The sequence below is a fragment of the Hyperolius riggenbachi genome, chromosome 1 (assembly GCF_040937935.1).
Source record: "Hyperolius riggenbachi isolate aHypRig1 chromosome 1, aHypRig1.pri, whole genome shotgun sequence".
NCBI lineage: Eukaryota > Metazoa > Chordata > Amphibia > Anura > Hyperoliidae > Hyperolius > Hyperolius riggenbachi.
The window spans coordinates 297758751-297772139 of NC_090646.1; the positions used below are offsets into that span (position 1 = coordinate 297758751).

A 13389-nucleotide genomic window follows, 5' to 3' on the forward strand; every position below is an offset into this window, starting at 1 on the left:
ACTGCGCCGTCATGTACTGGACCACTGCACTCTTCTGCTCGCAAAAGCGGGCTAGCATGTGCAGCGTAGAATTCCAGCGCGTAGGGACATCACACAGCAAGCGATGGTGGGGGAGATTGAAGCGCTCCTGCATCTTGGCGAGTGCCCCCGAAGCAGTACTGGAATTTCTACAATGTTTGGACACTCGACGCACCTTCAACAGCAGATCGGGCACGCCTGGGTATGTCCTCAGGAACCGCTGAACTACTAGGTTCATCACGTGCGCCAGGCAAGGGATGTGTGTCAGCTTAGCCAACCTTAAAGCGCGAATGAGATTACTCCCATTATCACACACAACCATGCCCGGTTTCAGGTCCAGCGGTGCCAGCCACAAATCCGTCTGTTCCTTTATTCCCCTCCAAATTTCCTCCCCTGTGTGCTGCTTATCCCCAAGGCAGATTAGCTTCAGCAACGCTTGCTGACGCATGCCAACAGCTGTGCTGCACTGCTTCCACGATCCTACTGCTGCTGGGTTAGCGTTTCCGGATGAGGTACAGCTTTGAGATGCGTTGGAGGAGAAGGAGTCAGAGAGGTAGGTGCTGCTGTTATCCAGTGGGAGGGACGGCGGTGCAGCTGTTTGTGGCGTGGGCAACACCCGTGCCGTAGCAGGTGAGGAATCGCTGCCAGGCTCCACAAGGTTCACCCAGTGCGCGGTAAGGGAGATGTATCGACCCTGGCCGAACGCACTCGTCCAGGTGTCAGTGGTGAGGTGAACCTTGCAGGCAACGGCATTCTTCAAGCTTCGGGTTATTTTGCTGACCACGTGCTCATGCAACTCAGGCACTGCAGAGCGTGCAAAGTGGTAGCGGCTGGGAACCACGTAACGTGGGATGGCCACTGACATCATGCCCTTGAAGCTGTTTGTCTCCACCAATCGATATGGCAGCATTTCGCAGGCCAGAAGCTTGGCTATGCTGGCTGTTACTGCCACGGCCCGGGGGTCATTTGCTGGCAATTTCCTCTTGCGCTCAAACATCTCCGACACAGACAACTGAACCGTAGCGCTGCACACGGAAGGGCTGTTGGTTGTTGTGTTTGATGAACACTGGGAGACCTCAAGAGCACTACTCCGGAAAGTGACAGTGTCAGCGTCGTCTGATGTTTGTGAATGTTGTGAACCACGCAATGGCTGGGCTACTGCTGCTGCTGAGGCGGGTCTGGTGGTGAGTCTGGTGAACCCAAGGGAGGCAGTGTTGTTTCTGGTACCCTGTCCTGACGCGTTTGCCCAAAGAGTGGGATGTTTGGATAGCATGTGACGGCTCATGCTGGTGGTGGAGAGGTTGTTAATATTTTTCCCCCTGCTCAGGCGGGTCTTGCACACCTTGCAAATCGCCATGGTAACATCCTCAGTGCAGTCTTCAAAGAAAGCCCAGACTTTGGAGCACCTGCCTCCTTGCTGGCGATTTCTGTTTGCTCCTCTTTTGCCTCTCACTTGAACTTCCACGCTTGTGGTGCCTGAAATTGCGCGCCGCCTACCTTGTGGCACAAGGCGAACTCGTGCAGCAGTGTGTTCTTCAACAGACTCATCTGTGCTGCTGCTACGACGGCGATGTTCTCGTTCACAAACAAAATCTGGGTCTCTGTCCACATTGTCCATACCCTCCTCTTCCATCTCCTCAAACTCGTCATATGTCATTGTGGGCCACCGCCGTGGAGTAGAGCTCCCCACAACAACCTCTGCGCAGCACACTCCAACGTCGTCTTCCAGATCTTGTCGGCCGACCTCCTGCAATTGCAACCCCTCCTGCCCAAATTGCTCTGGGATTTGGGTTTCCGAGTCCTCTTCGGACTCGCCTTGTATTTCAGTGCGCGGTGCATTTCCCACAGTTAACGGTTGTGAATCCAGGCACAACATTTCTGGCTGTTCCTCCATTGACCTTTGAAAGGTGGAAGTTTGTTGGGCTGGGAATAGCTCCTGCGAATACCCCATTGTGTCCTGAGGTAATTCATCGGACTGGTTATCTGGCAGTTGTGTGCGTGGTGTCGCTGCCGGTTGTGTCAGCTTTGTGCCCACTGGCTCCTTGTAACTGGCTGAGGACTCGGACCTCGTGCGTGATGTGCTGGTGCTGCTTAACCCACTGCTGGACGCTTGAGAGGTCATCCAAGTAATTATCTGGTCCTGTTCTTTTGGATTTGTGAGGGTTGTTGTCCTGGACAACATGGGCGGTATTGAGTGGGTTTTCTTGGGTGCTCCCCTGTGGCCTGTACGTGAACCGTCAGGGGAAACACCTCTTCCCTTGCCCCTCCCTCTTTCACCGGATTTCTTCCTCATTTCACTTATCCTTACAGTACACGCTGACTGGCAGCAGTACAGTGGCAGTACAGAAATGCTATACAGTACCACTATTCCCAGCAGCGACACAGAGCACAATGCTATACAGTGACGGGTGAGCGGTGTACCACTATTCCCAGCAGCGACACAGAGCACAATGCTATACAGTGACGGGTGAGCGGTGTACCACTATTCCCAGCAGCGACACAGAGCACAATGCTATACAGTGGCGAACGAGCGGTGTACCACTATTCCCAGCAGACACAGAACAGTACACAGAATGCTATATAGTGTGGCTGAACGAGCGGTGTACCACTATTCCCAGCAGACACAGAACAGTACACAGAATGCTATATAGTGTGGCTGAACGAGCGGTGTACTACTGTTCCCAGCAGACACAGAACAGTACACAGAATGCTATATAGTGTGGCTGAACGAGCGGTGTACTACTGTTCCCAGCAGACACAGAACAGTACACAGAATGCTATATAGTGTGGCTGAACGAGCGGTGTACTACTGTTCCCAGCAGACACAGAACAGTACACAGAATGCTATATAGTGTGGCTGAACGAGCGGTGTACCACTGTTCCCAGCAGACACAGAACAGTACACAGAATGCTATATAGTGTGGCTGAACGAGCGGTGTACCACTATTCCCAGCAGACACAGAACAGTACACAGAATGCTATATAGTGTGGCTGAACGAGCGGTGTACTACTGTTCCCAGCAGACACAGAACAGTACACAGAATGCTATATAGTGTGGCTGAACGAGCGGTGTACTACTGTTCCCAGCAGACACAGAACAGTACACAGAATGCTATATAGTGTGGCTGAACGAGCGGTGTACCACTATTCCCAGCAGACACAGAACAGTACACAGAATGCTATATAGTGTGGCTGAACGAGCGGTGTACTACTGTTCCCAGCAGACACAGAACAGTACACAGAATGCTATATAGTGTGGCTGAACGAGCGGTGTACTACTGTTCCCAGCAGACACAGAACAGTACACAGAATGCTATATAGTGTGGCTGAACGAGCGGTGTACTACTGTTCCCAGCAGACACAGAACAGTACACAGAATGCTATATAGTGTGGCTGAACGAGCGGTGTACTACTGTTCCCAGCAGACACAGAACAGTACACAGAATGCTATATAGTGTGGCTGAACGAGCGGTGTACCACTATTCCCAGCAGACACAGAACAGTACACAGAATGCTATATAGTGTGGCTGAACGAGCGGTGTACTACTGTTCCCAGCAGACACAGAACAGTACACAGAATGCTATATAGTGTGGCTGAACGAGCGGTGTACCACTATTCCCAGCAGACACAGAACAGTACACAGAATGCTATATAGTGTGGCTGAACGAGCGGTGTACTACTGTTCCCAGCAGACACAGAACAGTACACAGAATGCTATATAGTGTGGCTGAACGAGCGGTGTACTACTGTTCCCAGCAGACACAGAACAGTACACAGAATGCTATATAGTGTGGCTGAACGAGCGGTGTACTACTGTTCCCAGCAGACACAGAACAGTACACAGAATGCTATATAGTGTGGCTGAACGAGCGGTGTACTACTGTTCCCAGCAGACACAGAACAGTACACAGAATGCTATATAGTGTGGCTGAACGAGCGGTGTACTACTGTTCCCAGCAGACACAGAACAGTACACAGAATGCTATATAGTGTGGCTGAACGAGCGGTGTACCACTGTTCCCAGCAGACACAGAACAGTACACAGAATGCTATATAGTGTGGCTGAACGAGCGGTGTACTACTGTTCCCAGCAGACACAGAACAGTACACAGAATGCTATATAGTGTGGCTGAACGAGCGGTGTACTACTGTTCCCAGCAGACACAGAACAGTACACAGAATGCTATATAGTGTGGCTGAACGAGCGGTGTACTACTGTTCCCAGCAGACACAGAACAGTACACAGAATGCTATATAGTGTGGCTGAACGAGCGGTGTACTACTGTTCCCAGCAGTGACACACAATGACTGGGGGGGACCCTGGCTAGCGTGGCTGGAGCGCGAACTACCCTGCCTGCCTACCCAAAGCTAAACCCACAGACAAATGGCGGAGATATGACGTGGTTCGGGTATTTATTTACCCGAACCACGTGACAGTTCGGCCAATCAGAGCGCGTTCGGGTCCGAACCACGTGACCCGTTCGGCCAATCACAGCGCTAGCCGAACGTTCGGGGAACGTTCGGCCATGCGCTCTTAGTTCGGCCATATGGCCGAACGGTTTGGCCGAGCACCGTCAGGTGTTCGGCCGAACTCGAACATCACCCGAACAGGGTGATGTTCTGCAGAACCCGAACAGTGGCGAACACTGTTCGCCCAACACTACTTGGCTCAAGCAGAAAGCCACAGATCTTGAAGACCACAATCCCAGGTGTAATTTGAAATGTTGAGGGGTTCCAGAAGTGATTTCTAACATGGAAATTAAGCCCTATATACAAAAACTTCTTAAAGCTATATTACCAGATTGCTCTGACCTGGAACTTTCTATTGAAAGTGCACACAGGCTCCCTAAACTAAAACATTTATCTGATGCAGTCCCTAGGGATGTTATTGCAGCATTCCAGTTTTATCACATTAAGGAAAAAGAGCTCATGTTTATTAAGAAGAAGGGTCGTTTCCTTATGACAAGATTACAGTATTTGCAGACTTGTCAGCAGCTACTCTGCAACTAAGGAAAGCTCTTTATCCGTTATGATCACATCAAAGACCGCCCAGCAGAAGGGGCGGCGGACCCGTCGTTGCCTTTTGTAGTGCGTGTGTACACACCTTAAGAGAGGTTTGGAGGTGTCCGACAATTTAGGAAGGGAAAGCTGCAGAGTTTTCAACATATGCAATCCTTCTCAAAGTGTAGTAGCTGCATGAATGTTATTGTCACTTGAGACTGGAAATCCACAGCGATAAGGAACATGGAGTTCTCTAAGATGTGATCTTAACGGATAAAGAGCTTTCCTTAGTTGCAGAGAGGCTAAATTAAAACAATTTTTTTAGGGTAAACTTATTGATTACTTTGTGAATAATGATAATGGTCAAGTTAGTGAGCCTGTTCTTTGGAGTGCTCATAAAGCATACATAAGGGATTTTTATACAAGCAGGGGCTATCCCCACGAAACAAAAAGAAAGTAAAATAAAAGCTTTAGTGACAGATATCGAACATTTAGAATCACTCAATAAGCTTTGTCACACCTGCAACAACAAGCAAAGTGTTTTTGCTTTGACAAGAGCTCTGTACCTTATCGGACTCTTGCGAGTTTTTAATCCAAAAAAGGAAACAAATTTATTATCCCTTACTGCTAAAGCAGTTAAATCTGCACAAACTAAATAAAAAATTACCTCTTTATTCTATCTGCAAAATGGTAGATTATTTATAAATCCTAGGGATATAGCAGACACCTTTAGTGACTTTTACTCTACATTATACAACCTAAAAGGGGATGCTTCAACTCCTCAGCCTACAGATCTTGCTATTAAACAATTCTTGGATTCAATAGCCATTCCTCTATTATCTGAAGCTCAATTGGAAATGAGTCTTGTCGATCGACTCGATGATACCGAGATGCTATCACTTATCCATTTGCTTAAACTTAACAAATCACCCAGACCTGACGGGTTTACTAATGATTATTATAAGCATTTTGAACAATCTCTGGCCCCAGTACTCGTTAGATTATTTAATCATTTCATGATTACAGCACAAATTCCCCAAGTTTCAAAAGGCAGCAATAATGGTCCTTCCAAAAGCTGGCAAAGATAAAACTAATCCTACTAATTATAGGCCTATCTCCTTACTTAATGTACACATTAAATTAAGTTGGTTGCGACTAAAATATCTAGAATTATGCCATCCCTTATTGCCTATGATCAAGTCGGGTTTACCAAGGGAAGGAAAGCTACAGATGGGACAAGGCAAATTTTAAACTTACTCTGACAAACTGATCTCTATGGAAGGCCTTCTCTCTTCATTGCTTTAGATGCGAAGAAAGCCTTCGACAGAGTTCATTGGGGATTCCTAGGTACAGTTTTGACAAAATTTAGGTTCACAGGTAATATATTTTCCTCTATTATGTCCTTGTATTCAGCCCCTTCTGCAGATGTGATCCTTGCTGGTTTAGTTTTAAAGCCATTTTTAATCATTAACGGAACGAGACAGGGATGGCTCCTGCCTCCTTTAATTTTTACTTTAGTTATTGAGACACTTGCTCAAACAATTAGGACCCATCCCTCCATTATAGGTATTGAAACTGCAAATACTCAACACAAAATTGGGTTATTTGCGGATGATGTTATCCTCACAATACAAGATCCCCCTTCAATCCTTACCTCATGTATTTTGATTGATTGCTTTGATTGCGTGAAAAATTCTCTGAAGCCTCTTATTACACGGTTAATGCTAATAAATATTAATGCTTCCACTAAATGTAGATACACTTAGCAAAACTGCTAAATCTACAGTAGGTTCCATTTCCTTGGACAACTAAAGGTCTCCCATACTTATTTATTATTTATTGTATTTGTAAAGCGCCAACATATTACGCAGCACTGAATTACTTGGGAATTACTATCCCTCACTCTAATATTGATATCTATAAAGATAATTATTTACCACTACTTAAGGTTATTCAAACTGATCTTACTAACTTGGCGAAATTTGAATACTCCATACGGTAAATAGCGCTCCTTAAAACATATATAAAACCTAAAATCTCATTTATGTTTAGGACAGTACAAGTACTAGTCCCGTTATATTTTTTTAAGGAGATACATACAATTTTCACCACTTTTCTATGGAAAGGTAAGCAACATAGAATTGCTTATGGAACTTTGATTATACCCCAAGCTAAAGGTGGCTTAGGCTTTCCCTGTATTTGATCACTTTATTTAGCTTATTTAATAATAGATGGGCTCAAATAGATAAGAAACCGTGGGTTTTTAGAAGAAAATATGCTGGGTGTCCCACCGGTCTAGTTGGTTTCTTTTCCACTGATTAACTTACTGTTTCCCACGCAACTAAAACCTATGGTTCAAGCTTCATTAGAGGCCTGGAGAACATTAATTAAGAGGAACTCGGACATTGTAGATGGCTTACCTTTAAAAATACCCTTGCAAGTCGTACAATTATCTATTAAGTATCTTAACATTAAAACTTGGATATCTCGGGGCATCACATATCTCAATGATCTATTTGATGAAGGCCGTCTTAAAGTGAATGGGAACCCGTTTTTTTAAAAAAAAGTCAGATGCTCACCTAAGGAGAGGGAGGCTCTGGGTCCCATAGAGCGTCCCCTCTCCTCTCCCGGTCCCCGCTGTTGTCCTGAACTCCCCCCCCCCCCCCCCGTAGCGGTATTCGACTGTTTCGGTCAAATAACGCTGTCTCCCAGCCGAAGGGAGGCTTCGGAAATGCTTTGGGAGCCCGAGTGCTTCCGAAGACGGGCCGCTCTACACTGCGCGTGCCCTCTATGATGCACTGGCGTGTGTGCCACCTGTCTTCGGGAGTACTCGGCTCCCGAAGACTTCCGAAGTCCCCTTGGCGGGGGATGAGAATGGGGGAGCCAGCGCAGCACAGAGGGCACCGGGAGAGGAGAGGGAAGGCTTATTAGGACCGAGCCGTCCCTCTCCTTAGGTGACTATCTGACTTTTTTTTTACTTACATCGGGATTCCCATTAGCTTTAAGCCTTTCTCGCAACTTTCTGAACAATATCATCTTCCTGTTTCAGAGAGTTTTACGTACCTCCAGATAAGCTCCTTTATTAGATTAAAGGGAATAACTATACCAGTAATGCCCTAACATTTATCTGCTTTTCTCAAACCACCCTTTTTTTTGCCAAGAGGTATTTCCTGCTGGTATGCAGAAATAACTTCCCACCATGCTAATCCTCTTGATAGATATATACTAATATGGAATAAAACATTACACTCAAACATTAAGATCTAACATATTATCAAAGCTAGTGAAGATATTCCTTAATTTTCACATTGTACATCACATTTGGAGACCTTTCTCAAGATACTATTGAATTGGTATTTAACTCCAAGGGTACATACACACATCAGACTAAAATGAAAGATCACAGACCAATCTTACCACCCTTCATGTAGTATGAGAGCCATACTCTACACAGTCTTTTCTATGGAGCTGAACTCAACATCAGAAAAAAATCTTTGCAAGATGCTGCACACACAGATGCTGTACAGACACAAAAGATCAGTATCTGCAAAAGATCTGTTCCTGCCAAAAATCCATTCCTGCAAATTGCAATGAGAATCTATGAGATCTGCAGATCATCATACACACATGATTTAACTGACATTCATCTGCAGATCAGATCCACCAGGATGGATTTTCAGATTGCTTGATCTGCAGATGAATGTCAGTTATATCATGTATGTATGATGATCTGCAGATCTCATAGACTATCATTGCTATTTGCAGGAATGGATTTTTGGCAGGAACAGATCTTTTGCAGATACTGATCTTTTGTGTCTGTATAGCATCTGTGTGTGCAGCATCTTGCAAAGATTTTTTTCTGATGTTGAGTTCAGCTCCATAGAAAAGAATGAGTAGAGTATGGCTCTCATACTACATGAAGGGTGGTAAGATTGGTCTGTGATCTTTCATTTTAGTCTGATGTGTGTATGTACCCTAAGGAAGCTAGCGACCGTTAATCCTAATCAATCTCCGCAGTGCTGGAGGTGCAAGAAAGATATTGGTACTCTCTACCATATTATATGGGAATGTACACTTGTAAAACCGTTATGGATTGATATATTTCACTTTGTTTGTCTAATCGCCTTTCCAAGCGAATTTCCCCAAATCCATTATTAACTATACTCCATTTGGATTTAGAGAGTATTCCCTTTCCATCTCAATTATTGGTGTCCCATGTCCTATTTACTACCAGGCAACAGATTTTAGAAAATTGGGGATCTACTGAGATTCCACTAGTTGAACAGATTAAAGCTGTGACTAATACTAATCTAGTTATGGAATGTCTCCTTACAGGACGATTGCGGAGCAAAGCATTGCCACTTTTATAAATTCTATAATATTTATACTCCTCTTCCCTGAAATTTGTAATTTCAATTTTCATATTATGATTATTTCTTATTTGGATCTTACATTATTATCAATATAACTATTGATATGTCTATATATTTCAATATGGGTGTATAGTTCCTAGGATTCAGACCAAAGATACGTTAATATTTGCCTGATGTGTTAATATTTGTGTGATATGTTAAGGATTTGGCGTTATGCCAACTGTGATTTCAGTCTACGGTGATGTAATTGTGATAATATGATTGTACTGAGAAAAGCCTGGACCAATTATTTTACTTATTTCCCCTTTTTGTCTCTTTTCTCTTTTCTCTTAACTTCTTCCTTCTCTTCTCTCTTCCTCTTCTTTCTAGTTTTTCTTTTTCCTTAATTGAATCGATTTGACTCTCCTGGTTTTAAGTTGTATAACTTCTACAATTGCAGTTCTTAAAGAGACTCTGTAACAAAAATGTCATCCTTTTTTCTACCATCCTACAAGTTCCTAAACCTATTCTAATGTGCTCTGGCTTACTGCAGCACTTTCTACCCTCACAGTCTCTGTAATTAATCAACTTCTCTCTCTCCTGTCAGATTTGTCGCCCTGTGTCTGGAAGGCTGCCAACTCTTCAGTGTTGATCTGTTATGCACGCCCCTCTCCAGGCCCCTCTATGCACACTCCGGTGTGTGTTATTTACATAGGCCAGCAGCGTCTCAGCTCTCTTATCAGTGAGAGAAGAGAGCTGGATAAAAATCCTCCTATGTGAAAGGAGCTGGCTGACACATACTGAGGAATTATAGACACCGGGCAGAGCTGTCTACAGGAAGAAACAATCAGCCTGTCACTATTCAGTGAATGAGAGCTGCAGGGGGAAAGAAACACACACATGATCTCTTGAGATTCAAAAGGAAGGCTGTATACAGCCTGCTTGTGTATGGATGTATTTTCTATGTGTGGACATACTGTACATCAACCTACTTCCTGTTTTGGTGGCCATTTTGTTTGTTTATAAAAAACTTTTTAAAACTGTTTTTAACTACTTTTAATGCAGTAGGGAGCGGCGAAATTGTGACAGAGGGGAATAGGAGATGTCCCCTAACGCACTGGTATGTTTACTTTTGTGCGATTTTAACAATACAGATTCTCTTTAAAGAGACTCTATAACGAAATTTTCAGCTGTATTTCTTCTATCCTATAAGTTCCTATGCCTGTTCTAATGTGCTCTGGCTTACTGCAGCCTTTCTTAGTTGCACTGTCTCTGTAATATATCTAATCTTCTTTTCTTTGTCAAGCTTTGTCGACCCAGGGAGGAATGCACTGCCTCTGCTGTGATAGGGAGAAGTTATGCACGCCCCCTCCATGCCCCTTGCAGGCTCTGTGTGTGTGCTTTAGTCACAGACAGGGTCTCTACTCTCAATTTTAGCTTGTCTGAGGGGGGAGGGAGCTGCCCATGCTTAGAAACTGTGGGAATCCCTGACTGGAGTGCAGATAATTCACTATGTAATAAAAACTTGTAGTATACTGTAACATGATATATATATATATATATATATATATATATATATATATATATATATATATATATATATATATATATATATATATATATACACACACAAAAATTACTTTGCAGCTAGCGTCCATGTTTTTTGTGTGTAAACACTGCCTAAAACTAGCAATTAAAAGCCAGGCTCATGGCGGGGAGAGGCAGAAACGGCAAAGAGGAATCCAAGAGATCACAGTGACTCGATTGGTATGTTTTTTTATTGTACAAATCAGGCAGTATAGATTCTCTTTAAATAGAGTTGCACGTGCTCCTGCTTATGTCAAATATTATGATTTTTCAATTGATGTTGTAGGGAATTATTTGGATGTTTCTATTTCTATCTTTGCATCTATTTGCAATTACTACTGTAAAGCTTAATATACCTTCAATAAAAACTATTGACATTTAAAAAAGTTTATTGTATTTGGCTTGCAAACAAATTTCCAACCAAATGAAAAGAACCTAAAAACTTCAAGATGCAAATCAAAAAGGTCCGAACTAGCAATAGCAAGAACCAGCTGAAAATTCTCCATTTCTCCAATAATTTTTAATTCTGATCTGTTATGAGAGTTAAAAGAAATAAACCTCCAAATAAAACTTTTACAGATTCAATGATTTTTGATATAGATATTTTAAAAGATCACTTAAAAATATAGATAAATTACTTCTGCTTAATATATAGGAAATGTGTACACTGTGTACAACGCCTCTTAGTATCTGTCCTGTCAACTGCTATTACTGACCAAGAGTAATCTCTTCTTGAATGACTAGAATTAAAGACTCCAAACTGGAAACTGTAACTAGTGATCAATGAATAATACTGAATTTAATAGCAAGCTATTAGAGTGTTTTTTGTTGGTCAGAAGTGGCTATTGGCCAATGATAATGAGAAACTTTGTACTCAGTATAAAGAACTATTTTAAAAAATATCTGAAAAAAGTGGGGTTTAAACTGTTACAATGTTATTTTAGTAATGCAGAAGATAAATGTTAGATTCTCTTCTTCCTTGTATTTTAGCTTAAAGCAGAACATTTTTTACAAACGACTAAAAATGATACCATCTGTAGTTATTTTAACCCAAGGGTTTGACCCATTTCATAACTTCCTTGGAGTCTCCAAAAGGAACATGTAAAAAAAAAAAAAAAAACCTTCACTAAAAATAAAATCCTTTAAATAAGTATTTCATTGTCAAACTTTTAAACACAGAACTTTCATTAGATCATTTTGGTCATCAGTGGCACTAACCTACTCTCTTTTCACTGCCATGTTATGCTATGTTAGAAACCAGGGATCCTTCCTGAATATGTCCCTCCCTTCCCACCAAATAGAACTGGTGTTGTGAGATATGAATAGGCATCAATTTGTTCACCTCTTCATAGTATGTTTAGCCTATTCTCACCAATCCATTGCAGTTGCTAATGGCCACCTTGGAGCTCAACTGCTGGTCCTCTATGTGGCCAACGTAGTGACAATCCTCGTACAGCTCATGTTTCCAATCCAGACCTCCTTTCTTCCAGTACTCGACAGTGAAGTGTTGTCCCAATAGATCTGTCTGCAGGGTGAGGTTGAGCAGGAAGCTAGAACTCTGAGCTTGCAACTGATAGAAGACCTGTCGATCAGACTCATCAGGGATGCTCCGCCGAGACCTTTTGAGGCTGGGAGGTGCTCGGCGAAGGTCATACGTCATGAAGTTCCCACTCTCATCCACCTGGGCAGGAAAGGCGATCTCATAATGGCTCAGACGGGAGAGGAAATCTGCTGGGTCAGAGGAGAGGACTTCACTGGCTGCTGTCATCCCAACGATGCAGTGACTTGGGCTGAATTAAAGGCACCATGTCAAGCACAAAAACAAGTACAACTCATTTTATGATTCAAGGACCAAAGTGTACTAATGGTAGGAACATGTTTAAGGTATCATTTTCTAATATTATTTCAGTGTACTTTAATAGTGGCATGTGCAAAAAGATAGACATTATCAAAATAAATACTGCTTCATGTAATAAATAATAAAAATATAGACCTGAACATGGCGATAATTTTAAGAAAAAGTTACCACCTGCTAGCTATTCAATTATTTTTCTTTCCTCCAGCTTTGATACATAAAGCTCAAAATCAAAATCTATACCACTGGAGGGTCTGTTTTCCTTGTTACAACAGAAAACAACACTGCCAGTGCTGCCATAGTAACTGCCATATTCAGCAGTTATGAGAGCTCAATAAGATGTAAATTGAACTCTCACCAATGAAAGGGTATTTATGTTGATGCTAAGCTCATATTACTATGCGTTTAGCTAAACCTCACTGAATACTGATAGCAATACAGTATATTGAATTTACTCTACTGGATTTACATAGGTGAATGTCATGTTATTTAGATATACTGAGTAATGTTGTATTAAACTGCATGTGCCTTAACTATAGAATGGAAATGCTTGATTGTGTTAAGTACACTTGCTT

At 42.8% G+C, this 13389-nt stretch overlaps 1 protein-coding gene across 1 annotated transcript in view; it reads right to left on the minus strand.

Moving 5' to 3' along the window:
• Positions 1–13389, minus strand: part of LOC137508524 (A disintegrin and metalloproteinase with thrombospondin motifs 10-like) — a 157238-nt gene that overhangs the window by 51285 nt on the left and 92564 nt on the right. Inside the window, exon 4 of the mRNA XM_068233763.1 lies at positions 12332–12687. Coding sequence (XP_068089864.1) covers positions 12332–12687 — 356 coding nt within the window. The remainder of the gene's footprint in view (positions 1–12331; positions 12688–13389) is intronic.